Source organism: Condylura cristata, unplaced genomic scaffold (assembly GCF_000260355.1).
Source record: "Condylura cristata isolate star-nosed mole 26May11 unplaced genomic scaffold, ConCri1.0 scaffold00009, whole genome shotgun sequence".
In the NCBI taxonomy this organism is placed as follows: domain Eukaryota; kingdom Metazoa; phylum Chordata; class Mammalia; order Eulipotyphla; family Talpidae; genus Condylura; species Condylura cristata.
This window is the reverse complement of record NW_004567110.1, coordinates 36,580,330-36,596,938: the sequence shown is the minus strand read 5'-3', so window position 1 is coordinate 36,596,938 and position 16,609 is coordinate 36,580,330. Positions and strand designations below refer to the sequence as shown.

At 33.1% G+C, this 16,609-nt stretch overlaps 1 protein-coding gene across 11 annotated transcripts in view; it reads left to right on the top strand.

The window, feature by feature from the left end:
* RALYL (RALY RNA binding protein-like) overlaps nucleotides 1–16,609 on the top strand; it is a 580,783-nt gene that overhangs the window by 279,940 nt on the left and 284,234 nt on the right. For all 11 annotated transcript variants that reach the window (XM_012722964.1, XM_004679761.1, XM_012722961.1 and 8 more), the window contains one exon: nucleotides 7,120–7,398. In XM_012722964.1, coding sequence (XP_012578418.1) covers nucleotides 7,143–7,398 — 256 coding nt within the window. In that variant the 5' untranslated portion in view covers nucleotides 7,120–7,142. The remainder of the gene's footprint in view (nucleotides 1–7,119; nucleotides 7,399–16,609) is intronic.

The window sequence follows — 16,609 nt, the reverse complement described above, 5'->3', positions numbered from 1 at the left end:
GTGATTTTTTCCTGTGGGCATGACAATGTTTACTACCCTGCAATTTAAGCTTAAATGACCTGAGAGTTTTAAAATGGAGAAAGATATTTTATTCAGTGGAAGAATATGGGGGAGAATGCGGACTCTGATCCCACAGTATCAGTCCTGTTTTTCCCGTGTGACCTCATTTAATGCATCAGTTAGAAATGAATATAGTGACGCTTTTACTTTGATTCTTCGTATTCCCTTATTAGACTTGAATAATATAAACTATGTCATATTTACTATTATCATTTACAAAAGAGGTGAATACAAAGTTATTATTAATTAAAATTATTTTTCTACATCATTGAAGTCCCCATAGTTCTCCCACCACCATATCACCTATGAACCCCAGCATTGTCCCTGTGTTCACCCCTCTCCTGTTCTGTAGCTTTCCTTTGCTGTGTGCCTCGTTCTGTGTTCAGCTTCCTAGTTTTTTTACTTTTTCTTGACCTTTCATTGGGTTTCTCTATATTCCACATATTAGTAAGAGCATCTGGTATTTATGTTTACTTCCTATTTGATATTATTTCAAGGAAAGTGTAGTTGGTAAACTAGTGGATTTTATAATTTCTGAGGAAAAATTATCACAGTCTCTAGGCATTCACAAGATACTGTGTTATCTGATATTCTCTCTCAGTATGTCACAGGCCAAGTTTTTCCAGTTTATGACTATTTCCCCCAGCATAATATGAATAATTATGGTAGTAAAGAGCCTTTCCATGTAGAAGCACTTTACATGTAGAAGCTTTGAGCGCTATCATGATTAGAGTTTTCCTTTAGTAACTTGGAGCTCTTTTCTGGGAATACTCCAGATTGCAGAGGAAATGATGGAAAAAGAAACCTTTCCTTACTACTATTAGTGAATGAATAAGTACTTAAAGCAAAACCAGGTATATAATAGATGTTGTGTGTTTGTTAAATATAAAGTAAGTGTTGCAGAGCTGTTTTTGAGGTCATTTTCATGATTTAGTGAGTCTTTTAAAATTCAAAATCCCTCAATTAGAGTAGAATCTCTTTTAGAGATGCTTATGACAGATTTTAAAAAGAGGATGGTTCTATGTCTTGGCTGTTGCACATAATGCTGCTATGACATAGAAGTATATACACCTCGTGTTATCATATTCATCGATAAATACATAGAAGTGGTATTGCTAAGTCATGTGGTATTCCCATTTATAGATCTTGAGATGATTATGCTAAATGTAATGTCTGAAAATGAAAGACAGTTACTGGATGTTTTCACTCATTTATGTAATATAAATAACCAAAGAAAACTAATTTGCTAAACAAAGCAAAAATAACTTTTAGACTCTGTGAAAAATATATTGGTCACCACAGGGGATAGGGAGTGGGAAAAGAAAAAGTACTGTAATAGGATATTGGCACTCAGCATTGGTGGAAGGTGAATGAGACATGTGTGTACATGCTAAGATGCAGGCTCCCAAAATATATAGCCAGGTAAACAAATGCCAAATCACTGAAGTTGCATGAAAATTTAAAATAAATTTATGGAAAGTGCTTTTGAAACTTCAAATAAATATGATGGTTAACACAAAGGTGATTAACAAGAATGAAGTGATTTCTGTGCTTTCTTGTGACTGCCAAATTCCAGTCCAATAAGGAATCTTTTCAGATATGTCCTGCAGGTAGCTAACTAGCCACAAACCAAGGAGTTAGTGCCTCATGGTCATGTCCTCCGCTGCCACTGTCAGTAATGGCTCAGTCTGTACCATAAGACCATATCTGGCCCCTCATAGTATAACACAGCACCATCAATAACAGTAATCCAGTACTTCATAAGAAGCTTGCTTCTTAGTCACTCCATTTCCCCAAACCTTTATCTCACAAGTGGGTACTGACCTTGATGTTTTCTACTGTGAAGTAGAAAGAGCCTAATTGTTGATTTCACTTCTCAGGAACTCAGATTATCTGCTTAGGTCATACTGACCAACTGAAAGTTATCTGGGAAGTATAATTGCAGTCAGCATCTCCAACAACTTGCGTGACTAATAGTTCTGTTTTGTAGAGAGGAAAGCTTTTAAGAATATTTCAATCACTAAATTGTCTAGAATTCCATCAATTTGTTCTGATTCCAGAGAATGTGTACCTCAGAGTGATTCTTTAAAGTGAATAGCATCCAGTAGTATAACCCTGAGATATACCACTATATGATTTTTACCTCTGGTCATAAAAATTACATTGGAATCATTTAAATTGAATATGGCAATTAGATGAGCATAGTTTGCATGTTCCCTGATAGAGAATATATACAATACCATATGTAGCACTTCATTAAATGTTTCCCAAAAGATGGTTTAACAGTTACTATTCCTTATTACAAAATTTCAGTCATGTACTAATTTATATTTCCTAAGGAATTTTGAATAAGTTTTAAGTTCATTAATATTTAAAATTATTAAATTAGTTTAAAATAATGAGTTGTTATAGCTATTGATTTACAAGTTTGTCATTAAAATAACCAATGCAAAATCATTAATTTTTGTAACTATACTTGTCACATTATCTATTTTTCTGTATTTCTTTAATTTTGCTCCTGTTAGGGCACAAAGGAAATCATCCTACACCCCACATCAGACATAGTGATGATAAAAAGTCAAAAATTTAATAGCAACATTTATACCTTCTGCATACATGGGCTAGGCCCAACAAAATTAAGTAGCTTGCCACATAGCTTCAGAGCTCAGCCAAAACAAGGAAAGGTGGAAAGACAGGTAAATTAAGGAGTTTACCAAAAGTGGCACAGAAAATAAAGGTATGTAGATTTAAGTATTCCATTCACCTCTGAAGAGAGATAAGATTAGGTGTTTCCAGTAGAGTGAAGAAGTTTACTTAAAGAGAAAGGCTTACATATGAATGACTTTTTCAAAAACAACCATCACACAGTCTGCAGAGTCCCTCCCATGAAATCAATCTTTTGCCAAACCCATGTACGTTGGAGTGGAAGATTTTTATTCTCATAAACTTCCTAGTCAACTAGTTAATCTCAGTCAAAAAAACACTTATTTCTTATTAGTTAATGACTCAAATCTAGTTTGTGCTATTTAAGAGCCCTTGGTTGGCATTATTTGCTACATGACATTAATACATATTAATTTTTAATGATAATTGTTTAGAATGATATTGTTTAGAATATTTTTATTAAATGTTTGTAGTACATAATGAGTTGTAGAATGAAATACCTTTATTTGCCTAATTTTTTAAAAAATGCATCTTTTTTAGTGGGATAACATTCATTTACAGCACAGTATATAATTTAGGAGTAAAGGTTTATGACTCTTCAGAAATAAATTTCACATCACACCCAACATCCAAAAAAGCACCCATAATACTCCACCACACTCCATTGAGTCCATTGGGTCCCATTTTCTTCCTATCTTTCCCCTTTCGTTGCCTCAGTTCTTCAGTGAGGTTTCTAGGGATTTTTTTTATTATTATTTCATTTGTTCTGTTCCTCTGGTTTTTTGTTTGTTTGTTTGTTTGTTTTTTCTCTTTTCATATTCCTCACATGAGTGACAACATCTGATACTTGCCTTTCTTCTTCTAACAGCCCCATCCATGTTGTTACAAGACTTCACCTTTTCTGCAGCAGTGTAGTATTCCATTTTGCAGATATGCCACATCTCCTTAATCCACTCATTTTTTGTTTGGCACTCAGGTTGTTTCCATAGCTTGCTATCGTAAATGAAACTGCAATAAAAGTAACAATATGTATATCCCTTTGAACTAGCATGTCTTATGTTCTTTTGATAGAACCTAGGAGAGGAGTTACTGGATCATATGACAGATTTATTTTTAATATTTTGTAAAACATCCATACATACTATTTTTCACAGGAACTGGACCAGTCTACTCTCCCACCAACATTGCCTTTCTTGTTGTTCCTTATAGTTTTTTGATATGGACCATTCTCACTGATGTCAGGTTGTATCTCTTTATGGTTTTGATTTACATCCCAAATGATAACTGATAGTGAGCATTCTTTTACATGCCTGTTGTCTGTATTTATTTTTAAAAAAATGTACAGAAGTTAGCTATGTCATTTTAATAGATGTTGAGGTATCTTTTATCTACATTTTTTAGAGTTTTTGTCTTTAATGGGCGGTAAATGTTAAAAAAACACATCTTATAAATTTTGATAGGATCTTATAAATTTTGTACAGATTTTATGTTATGAATTTGTAATGATATGTTACAAATATGAATTTTATGTTATGAATTTATAACAATGTGTTATAAATATGAACCATCCTTGCATACCTGGAGCAAATCCAACTTAGTCATGTATGATCCTTTCAATATATTGTTGAATTTGGTTTGCTAATATTTTGTTGAGTGTATTTACATCTATGGTCATCAAAGATATTGGTCCATAATTTTCTTTCTTTGTGCTTTTAGTATCAGAGTGGTATTAGTCTTCTAAAATGTGTTTGGAAGCATTCACTCTTCCTCAATTTTTGTTTCATTTATATCAACTTGGTTTTCTCTTAGAGCCAGGTGAGTTAAGTTAAATATTGTTATTCCTTCATGAATGAAGTAGAAATTCTTCTTCAACTGGTTGAAGATTGATATAATAGAGAAGATGATGAGTTTAGTAATGAGTGGAGGCTTGGTTTTTCAGAAGCTATTGAAGTTCTAATCGATTGCAATAAAAGTTATTACAATAAACTGGTTAAATGTTGTGTAAGATATTAGATACATGCAGAATTTAAGGTAACAGAATAGAATTATGTAACTGGCAGTTTATCATTGGAATTCTGACAGTGATTCACATAGAGTAAAAGGGTGGAGTCAGAGAAAGTGTGTTATTTACCATGAGAATTCAGAGTACACTTGTGCCCTCATATTTAATTTGACTCAGGTTCACTGTCAAACCAGTGGACTGAGTAAGTAATAGGATGGCAACTCTTGTGTTTGCATGTTAGCCAAATTATCCCTATCCAGAAATAAAATTTCAACCATGAAAATTTATTCTAAAAGGAAACTCTGATTTTTCTGAAAATTTGTGTCACATAACAAGGAAAGAAAAAATGTTATTTCTATAGATTAGTTTACCACTGTTTGCCTGGGGTGGTAAGAAAGGTAGCCATCAATTTATTGTAGAACAAAAGGTACATCTTCCATTTGTTTTTCCATTCAGTGTTATTAAAATATTCTAAATTGGGCCCTCTCTGGTGGCACAGCACGTTAAGGCACAGCATTAAGAAGCTAAAGCCACTTCAACATGTGCTCCCTCCTATCCTGGAGGTGACCCACATGGCGCAGCAGACCTCTCCTGACCCCCTCAGCAATATACTTTGTCAGAGGACCTGTTTTACTCCCCACTCTGTCTGGTGTACTTCTGGCCTGTACTTCTGGCCTGTGCCTCAGTTCTGTATGCATAAATAAATAAATATATTAAAATTACATTAAATTATATGAAGAAGTAATTTTTTAATGCATATATACACAATGATTCTTCTAGCAGTTTCTGAGATATTCAGCAGTTTAAATAACAAAATTAAAATATTATCAGATTACCTTTCCTTCAATCATAATTTTGAAAAATTCATAAAGAAGCCACTTAAATATAGGTAGGCTGAAATAAAACAAGGCAGCAATAGAACCCTTGTTTTTTAATGCTGTCATTCTTTTAGTTTTTGATATAAATAACTAAACTCTTCAATATAAGGATATGTGTATAATTACTGATTATCCAACATTTTTAATAAAATACAGTTTTAATATTCCAAGATGTAATATTTAACATCTTAATGTTAAACTTTCTAAATGTTTTTTGGTTGCTCTTGATTTCAGAAGTAGCTGGTTTAAATGCATAATGAATATATATTCAAGTACATCCAATTTGCTTGCCTCTAAGACTTCCACACTTTCATGTTCAATTTAGAAATATAACCTTGAGTTATTTTTAAATGTGTTTATTAATTATTTTATAGCTATAGTATTTTAAGAGTTTTTATATAAAATGTATTTGCCATTGATAATATATCACGTTAACTAATGTTCAACAATGATCACCAATGTCAAAGAGTATATACAGACTTGTAGGAATTTTAGTTTTAACATAATGGTTTCTTTAAATTATTAGACACTTTAAATATGATGCCTGGTTTAAAAAAAAAAGATGCTTAATAAATTTTGTTAAAATAATGAACAAGTTTTTAAAGTCTTAAAAAATAGAGCTGTAAGTGCTGACTAGAGTACTAAGAAATAAAAGTTTCATTGAGTTTAATTAAGCACGATTAAATACCCTGCCAAGCTCAGAAAACAGTTTTTAGAAATACTAGCAGTCCTTAGGCAACACAGGAGCCTTTAGTTAAATGAATTAAAAATGAGATTGAGAATAGAAATTTCAACACAGAGGCCTACTCTATTAATTTGCTGATCATTGCTGAAAATTAGCTACACATCTGTTTTTGTGTATGTGTGAAACTGACATGTGTTATTGGCTCAATTAAAGTTAATGCACAGAATTAATTCTGACTAAATCCCTTATTTTCAAAATCATGATTTTTATGTTAAGTTTTCTAATTAAATTTCTAATTTTTAATGCCTTTTCTCTCTTCCACAGCATTTAATGGAATTGTTAGTTTCTGATTAAAGGCTTCTGATAATGAAATAGCCAGTATGTCTACTTACTACACAAATTATAGAAATAAAATTGCATGCTCTCAACAGTAAATGGAGGTTACTGTAATATATTAGTCATAGTGGATTTTCTTTTTGTTGATAGTATAAGATGGCTTATTCTCCATCTTGCTTCTAAAAAATTAATAACCTCAAAAATAAAAGCAAGTACAAAAGCTTTGGGTATTCTGCAGGGCTGAATTTTGAATAAATAAATCAATAATTTTTTTAACTATTTGTTAAATGATTATAAATGTGTTCCTCTGCATTTGAAATGAAACTGTTCACTTTTTTTTTATTACTAATTTTCTTCTCAAGAAAGTCACTAGTACTTTAAGGATTTGAAATTGCCTGTTGTACACGCACTGAAAAACTGTTAAAAGTCAGTGATATCCATTCAATTTGATTATTTACCTTTTGACTATGGGTTTGTTGTTGTTGTTGTTTTAGGATTAAAACAAGGAGAGCCAACCATGACTGGCAAAACACAGACCAGCAATGTCACCAATAAGAATGACCCAAAGTCCATCAACTCCCGTGTTTTCATTGGCAATCTGAATACAGCTATTGTCAAGAAAGTTGATATTGAAGCCATTTTTTCAAAATATGGAAAAATTGTTGGATGTTCAGTTCACAAAGGTTATGCATTTGTACAGTATATGAGTGAGCGGCATGCAAGAGCTGCAGTGGCGGGAGAAAATGCCAGAATCATCGCAGGTCAACCACTTGGTAAGTCAAGCTTAGATACATTTTCACATTAGTATTCTAGTTTCTGCATATATCTGGATATGATCTTATTTTTAAAAGCCACCACCACCACCAGAATTCTATACTTCACATAACCAATTATGTTGTTTGCACATTATCATATATATTTTTATGAAATATTGTTATGCATGTTCATCTTATTTCTCTCTAAAAAATTATATATCTATGATCAAATCTGTTTGTAGTACTTGTTACATACACAAGTGCTAACAGAGTCAGGCAAATGGGAAATATGCATTAATGTTTTATTTTACTTAAGATGGCTTCTGCTTTTCAGAAAACAGTACAGGATCTAAAAGAGTTACTATTTGATGTAAAGAAAATTAACTTTGCCTTTTATAGTTAAGGCACTTGATCTGACAGCAGTTAATGTATTTTCCTCATTTTCCATTTTTATGTTTTGGGGAGAAAGTATAGAATAATAGTAAAAAGTAATTAAATTTAGAGACATGGAAAAGAAGTATAATCCACTATTTCTTAGCTAGTTAGGAATTTTGTATTTTATGGCTATCAGTTATGTTTAATATAATCAATATATGTCTAATATCCAAAGGTTAATATAGTTTTCTTCAAAGAGTGGAGAATAAAAATACTGAAAAGAAAATATTGTATAGTTAATACATAGATAAAAATTTTAAATAAGCTGTTTTTTCTACCTGATGAAATGTATAACACATCAGTGATTACCAAATTTATACCTAGTTCCTGTTAAGATCCATATTTCAAACTGATTATATAGCATTTTTTTCTTGGATATCCAAGAGGTTTCTCAACCTTGTATGTCCAAAACCAGAGTCTTGATTTTCCAGACACCCTGGTTTGCTGCACATCTAGGTTTCATCATCATAATAACTTGAGCACCATTCTATCCAGTTTTACAAACAAATCTCTAGATGTCCATTATGACTCTTCTTCCCCCCCTACATTCTAAGTAGATCACAGCCTCAGTTTCTGCAAACCCAGTCACCTCTCCTTCTATACTCAAAGCCCTTGCCTATAGGTCATTATATAACAGCTGGGCATAATCCATAACTCCTGACATAGCCTCTAATTGATCACCGCTGACATGGTGTCCTTTTCAAAAACATAAATGAGCTTATGCTCTTAATCTGTTTTTAAATCTCTAATGCCCCTTCATCGCACCCAGAATAAGATTTATGTTCTGTACTGTACTAAAATACCCTACACTGCTACTTCTTCAACTCCACTGCCTTCTTACACCATTTAGCAGTGCTCACAAACTGGATATGCTTCACAAAGTCCAAGACTGTCCCTATCTCAGAGGCTCTGGATTTGCTAATTCTTTACTGCCGCCTTGTGTGTTCTGCTCAAATTTCTCTCCCCAAAGAAATTTCTTGAGTCAACTAAGTTAGAATATAATCTATTCTTTTGCCTACATTGTCTATACCATTACAAGTTACATTTTCCATAGCCCTCTTAATACCTGAAATTAACATATGTTAACTTACTATATTACATCTACCATGTACACAGACTTTAAGGTGAAGAAACTAAAACTAGCTAAAAATATAAAGTTAGAAAAATGCTGAGAGTATTGTATTATTTCATAGTTATGAAAAATGTTTGGAAAGGTGTGAAATGAAAGTGAAAATCACAGTCTTGAAGAAAATACCCAAAAGATATTTTAAATAAGTGCTTCTATCAATCTACAAATAATTATTGCTACAGAGGAATATAGACTTTATTTGCATTACTCCTATTCATTTCATTGAGTGAATGGGTAGTACTTTCCAAAAGACATTGGTAAGTTTTTTATCTATCTGTTCTTTTCCACTTCACTTAATGATCTTTCTCTACTTGGTAACTTTATAGAAAAAAATTCTGAACTTTTTCTTTCTCAGTGGAATTTTTAATTTAGCAACATCTAAGCCTTTCAAATCTAAGGGAAATCTGCACTTATTGCTTATATCCTGTTACTCTGAAACTAGCATATAATTGTGGAAATATATTTAGTTATTTAAAAAATGGATTTCCAATTTATGTCAATTAAAAGTTTGATTCACTTATTAATGAAATGTAACTAATTTTCTGGAGTCCCTCTTTCCTATCACACTCCATTGATCACTATCTTGTTGTGAAGAATGCATGGGAAGAAGAAATACCTGTTCTAAAAATGTAGTAGCTTACCTAGGACAAGCCAAGGAGAAAAATGATGACACCAAATTACTTTGCTTTGAGAGGCACAAAATTTAAATTGTGCTTCTAATAAGACCCAATTTCTCATTCCCGGTCACTCCTCTCAGATCCTCTCTTAGTTGTATCCTCAGGTTAGTCTCTGAAGCATGTGTATTAATCAGCAGTAATCACTCTTCCTTCCTGAATTGAAGGAGTCTTCAACAAAGACTCTTGTATTTTAGTTGAAGTCTAGTCTTTCTCTATATGTATCTAAAATGAATGTCTTTTCATACAAAGCAAGTGATCTATAATTTTACTGAATGACTTTACCTTTCACGTCAAATGTCTGAATATACCCACTTTCTCTTAAATCATGTAATTAGAAACAGGCAAAAGCATATGTTCCAGTTGTGACCTACGGGAAACTGATTCCTCAATGAAATCCTGAAATTCCAGGAGGCATATCTACTTCATATTAAACATTATGCTTTTGATTTTGATAATAAAGGAAATGCTAGTTTTAGAGATTAGGGTAAATAGTAATAGTATCAGAAGAAAATAAACATCCTAATGTTAGTTCTTATAGTTCAATGAAGGTTATAGCATAGCTTAAAATAAGAATAGACTATATACACTATTCAATCTATAAATTATTAAAAGGAAAATAGTTGTTTTGATTCTGTAATTAGATGAGATACTGAAAGGTATTAATTTGAGTAGTAATATATTGAAATATTTCTTTTTGAAAGAAAGTCTGTCAGTAATTTGGTAGGTGTGTTAGTGTGATATAAAACTAGAAATACAGATACTTGATCAGTGCCTTCTGAAAGAGTTCAAGCTTCAAATTAAGGAAATGAAGAGGGGAAAATAAACAGAATCGGGGTGGGGGGAGATCTCCAGACCCCATAATCCTGGGTTGTGGTCTCTGTTGAATAGTGTTGCAGATCAATAGGATGAGACAGAATGATTTCTAAAGGGAAAAAATAAGATTTTGTGTAAGCCACTGAGTTCAAAACTGAGTCCATTTATTAAGTATATTTATCCAAATGCCTGAGGATACCCAGATATATTACCAGTTGAATCTAGTTCAAACTAAGAGTAGAGATTTGTGAGTCATCAACATAGATAGAGCAAAAACTGTAGAACACGATACACTCCTTCACAGCAAGGATAAGCTATGAGAAGATGGACTGAAAATGAATCTGTGTGGAGAAATCTTGGATCATAATACCTTTCTCATAAGCACTCTGAAAATCTACACCAAAACTGTTTTGTATGTTATTATTTGATTCCCCTATTGTAAGCCATGAGTAGATTACCTCCCTAAACTTTCTGTATTAGATGATTACTTTCTTAGCTTAGAGTTCTTAAGTCACTTGTCTTAAACTGCTAATTATCACTAATTGTCCAAGGCCATATCTATAAATGTTTTCATTGATACTGATTTTTAAAAAGTTCATTTATGAGAACTTAATCACATTATTCAAGGCATAAATTTCCTTCAGTTGCATCTGCCCAGCCAAATAACAGAGAAAGCTCTCTCTACCTTGCCAGCTTTTATTGTCTGACTTTCATAAAATGATTGGCATGGACAGAAATATCCCTCAACTAATTACAAATCAACCATTGCAGACCTAACTAGTATGCTTTTACTCATGTGACTGTAGTACATCTGAGAATTATAGAGCAAGAATTCTATATGTATGTTATGAAATATTCTCTATCTTTCTGGAAAAATATTTTTGCATGGAATTTTGAACTATATATTTTACATTAGTTTCAAATTCATAGTAAATAAGAAAGGTTTCTTTTAATTGATAAATCCTACCTAAACACTATAGTATGTAGAATAACTAGGAGCTCAGAAATTGGAGCACAAAATACTAAAACTCTAATCTGAATTTGAAAGTAAATCAGAGTGTAAGATCTTGATTAGCTTCTCCTTCTTAAATTCTATGTTGACAAAGGTTCCTAATTTCTTTAACAGAACACATGAAAATGCACCTTGAATTAATTCAGTGATGCATCCATTTTTTTTCCAACATAAAATGAACCTAAGGAATGTTCCATTAAAAGAAAAATTTGTTTCATGAAGTAATTTCCCTTTAAAAACATATAGCACATAAACTAATAATGAATGTATTTTTTCCTCCTTGGGGTTGGAGTCCTATGTTTTTATTATTCCAGAGCAATTAAATGAAAATAAACAAAAAGATTTCTATCTATATACAAGTTTCCAGTTTTTTAATCTATGATCAAAGCATGGCCTAGACCTAATTGTCAGGTATATATACTTATTTAGGGCACCTTCCTGGCCCCATTTTTATCCTATTTTCTTTCAAGTCTATGGATTAGTTCTGAGTCTTCTCATGTAACCTGTGGTGGCACTGATCTCATCCAAGCTGTGTTTCCAGGCGGTAGCACACATTTCAAGTTCATCTCTTTTCCTTGTGGTTATTCTTCTCTCTCCCAGACCACTGTGGCTGTTTGAGTACATTTATCTGATACTATACACTGTATCTCATGCTTGAAGATACAGTAATTGAGCACATGAAAGGAACTGAAATAAATAATCTGTTTGTACAGAGATATATTGTTACTGTCTCTGCCTTCCACGCACCCATCACAGCCTATCTCATGGAACTATACAGAAAAGGAATCTTGGCTGTAACTTACCTTAGACACTATTATACATTTTCAGTCTTTAACACATCCTTTGCACAGTGGTGGAAAAAAGATATGCCTTTTTATCCCCGGTCTCCTGCCTTTGATATGTAATGGAAAATTGTTAAGTCGTCTGTGGGAAAGTAGAATTGATTGCATTTGAACCACATTACTTTTGGATGTAGCTATAAACTACACTGAACCCTATTTGAAGAAAACACAATTTCACTCATGTAAGGCTCCTTACAAAGATGTTTCTGAATTTGCTATCTAAAAATCAAAATTTAAGAGGCATATCCTCTTAATATTTCATTGACTTTGGATTCTAAGTGTTGTTAATAGTGGAAATACTATTATTGCACTAACTCTAAATTTATTCATTGGAAATTGTTTCTCATAACCACTACATGAAAGGTGAAGCAAACTTAGAAATGTTTAGTATTAACAGTTTTTATGAGAGGTCACACATAAAGTGTCCTTTTCTATCAAAATGCCATGCAGAAGCTGGAAACTATGTCAAGATCATTGCCAATTTCTGCTGATTACACTGGCTTGATTATGCACATGCTATAAATAAACATTTGTAATGTCTTTATTTTTAGATTATTTCACTGCTATGGTGTTTACAGAGACACAATTTATGAACTTAAGAAGCCAGTTATTAGTATTAAGAGGAACCAAACCTTAAAAATAAATTGATCTAGGCAAGTTATTTTTGTTCTAAAATCTGTGTACAAGTCTCTGCCATTGAAAAGCAGTATCTAGTTTATAAAAATAATCCCGGTCCCTCAATGGTGACAGCTGGTTAAAGCACAGCATTAAGAAGCTAAAGCCACTTCAGCATGAGCTCGATCCCCACCCCAGAGGTGATCCACATGGCGTGGCAGACCTCTCCTGACCCACCCACTGCTCCACTCAGCAGTGTACTTCATAGGTCTTCCTGTTCTGCTCCCCACTCTGTGTCTGGTGAATCCTCTCACTGCCCCCTGCACCTCTGGCCTATACCTCAGTTCCGTATGCATAAATAAATAAATCTTTTTTTAAAAAAATAGAATTAAATAAAATGCACTATAAATATCTTGAAGATGTTGAAGGAATTCAAAGAAGAAACATGTAAATAGATCCTGTTAATTTTAAAGTAAATCTTCTAAATATTTTTAAACCTGGTCATAAAAGAAGTAATAGAAATGTGTTAGTAGGGAGAAAAATACTGGAGAAAGAGTAGGAAGAAAACAAACGATAATCAATCCATCAAATGTGTTCTATGAGTAATGAATTTTAAATGTGTTTTTATCCCAGCTATCATTCTGTATCCAGAGTTATATTTTCAAAATTTGCATTCAGTTATGTCACCTTCTGATAAAAACTTTTAGTGATTTCTCATTGTGTTCAGAACAAATGACTGGAACCCATGCTGTGTCCCATTAGTTCTTACCTGATTTGTTTCTTGCTTATCTGCAGATTCATATCATGGCCCTTTCAGTTGTGCTTCAGACTCCACCTTTTTTGTAAAATATTTTCCATGTTAATATCTAGTTTTTCTTTTCTTTAAAATTGTTTTCTTACATCAATGTTCATTTTTGTACAGTAATTGGTTTCTCCCCTCAGGTCTAATCTCTGAAGTTCTCCCACCACTGTATCTTTCATGAACTACCCACCATAGTCCTCTGTGCTCTTCTTTCCCTTGTTTTGATCCTTATTCATCCTCCTCCCTTGCTGTATGACTCACATCTACGGTCAACTTGCAAGTTTGGTTTTTCTTGACCTTTTGTCAGTTTTCTATATTCCACACGTAAGTGAAGCCCTTGGATATTTCTCTTTTTCCTCTGACTTATTTCACTTGGCATAATCCTGTCCAGCTTCATCCATGTTGCCACAATGACATGAGTTTTATCATTTTTAACTGCTGAGTACTATTCCATTGTGTAGATATACCACACTTTTTGATCACTTGTCAGACTCCATCTAAATTAACATCTGTCAGTTCTTGGTATAAGTCATATTCTTTCTCTCAACAGAGAGTTTGCACATGTTGCAGACCCTGTGGAATCTTCTCTGCCAAGCTCCCTATTGCATTTATTTATTTACTCATTTCATTCAGCTTCCTTCACATCTCAAATCAGATGCCATTAACTTTAGTGAAACCTAATTTGATTTCTCAAATCTGTTTGAAAGTTTGAATTCCCTTGCTAGCATGTATCTACTTTTCAAGGAAGGAAGAAGGAAGGGGTACTGTGCTTTCTTCCTAGGGTGTCTAGGTATTTAGTCTCTTGAAAGGCACACAACCCAGAGTAGCTATTCAATAGGTCTGACTTAATTTTTTGTGAAAATAATCCAATCTTTAAGCAGCAAATCTTAATGCATGTTTTCAAAGATTATAAATGATATTTTGATTGAATAAAAAATATTTGTTCATTGAAAACTTCCTCTACATTCCTTAAAATAGCATCATTTCCTAGTTCTTGCTTATTAATAGTTGAATATTTGCACAGTAATTCATCATTATCAGAGTTCTTTCAGGCACAGATTATCTTCTTGATTTTTAAAACAATGATGAGAATTAAGCAATATGAGTATGCATATTCTGCTAGCAATAGTCAGAGTTCAGAGAAATTGACTTGCTCTATATCACATAAATAGTGGTATAGAATGTCAAACACAAATTTTAATTCTATTTATTTTAACTGTTTTTGCCAAAAATTATTTTCATAGCAATATGCCAGTAGAATGACTGCACACATTCTCATCTATACAGGGATACTTTTGCAAGTGAGAAGAGGTACAATGAATAATTATGCTCTGATATGCTTACACAGGATAATCTTGGACATACTATAACATATGGTCCTTATTTGATTGCTTCACAGTAGATAGAGACTTGTCAATTTATTTGATCTTCCCAATAAGTACTGCAGAGCTTATTGAAGTCTGCCAAATTTCATATCAGATAAATCCTATCATTTTAATACTTAATTAAATAGAAATTGTATTCTTGATATAAAATACAAACAGTGCCATAAAGAGGAGATGGAGTGGGGTGGAGCCTCTACCTTCTCTCTCATGCAGGCTTTGGATAGCTATGGCATCTTCCATTGAGTGACTGGCATGGACCAGAAAAGAAAAACTGGGAGATGGTTGAAAAGAGGGAGGATGACATTCTAGCAGCTTTGCATATCAAGACTGGAAATGGTTTTCTTCTTGCATTGACTACATCTAGATGCAAGTGAGGCTTGCCAGGCTCCCTGACCAACAACCATGTATGCAATAAGAGTATAAATCTTGATGGGCACTTAGTTTCTCTGCCTCCTGTAGTTGAGTAAATAAGAAGTTATTCACTGAGAATCCTCCCAAATCTATAAACTAAAAGTCACAGTTATAGAGCTCAAAATGTAGTACTGAACACATTTATGTTTGTAATGTGCTTAGAATTTTGCCTGCATATGGGTCTAAAAAAATCCATGAAGATCTCAATCTGTGAAATTTTAATAGTGCCATGGAAATTTTTTACTTTTTTACTGCACCATTTTGAACAGACTTTGGATAATACAGGTAGGCCATAGAAGTAGATTTAGTTATTGATGAAAACAAGAGACAAGTTTAAATGGTTTCCAGTGTGACTGGATATGATACTAGGAAAGAAGGCACTTAATATCAATGTTTAAAGTGGTTATGAAAATGTAATTCCAGGAGGAAACAGTGAGAGTTAGAGATTGACCAAATGGTATCAGAAGAGGTTCCATAATTCACTTTTGGGAGAAAACTGATAGTTATCCAGAAGTACACTGAATCCAGAGTGTCCTGTGACTCTACTGGACATCAGACACCAGCACAGACCTCACCATCAGGGATAATGATGATCTCTGACTCTATTGAACAAAAATTGAGTGGAAAGGGATGCATGGAGGTTGTGGCCTGAGGCAGGAGACTGCCTTGCCAAACTTGGAGGCAGTTATCCTGACAAAGGGAAAGCTGTGTGGTATGGTGGCAGAAGGGAGATACCTGTACTTCTAAATCACATGCACTATTTTAGACCAATGTAATCTTATTAAAAAAAAAGAAAGAAAAAGTAAGTCCAAGTAAATTAAGCATTATACCTGGAGTTCTAATTTGGAGAAAAGAAACTGAAGCCCTATTTAAGAAGTGGTATCTTGGAGAAGAGGGAAGAGAGAGATGGTTTATGTCAGGATGTGAAATATCATGAATGTCGTACTGATGAACCCAAGTACATAGAAGTACTTTTAGAGAACATTCTCTGTAATGAAGCTTGGCTTCAAATAGCATCTCGTATTTGTTAACTCTAATTTGGCCTCTTGTTATGTTTTAATTATGTAATATGTTATTTACTATGCACTTTATTTTCCTCTCACTGTTG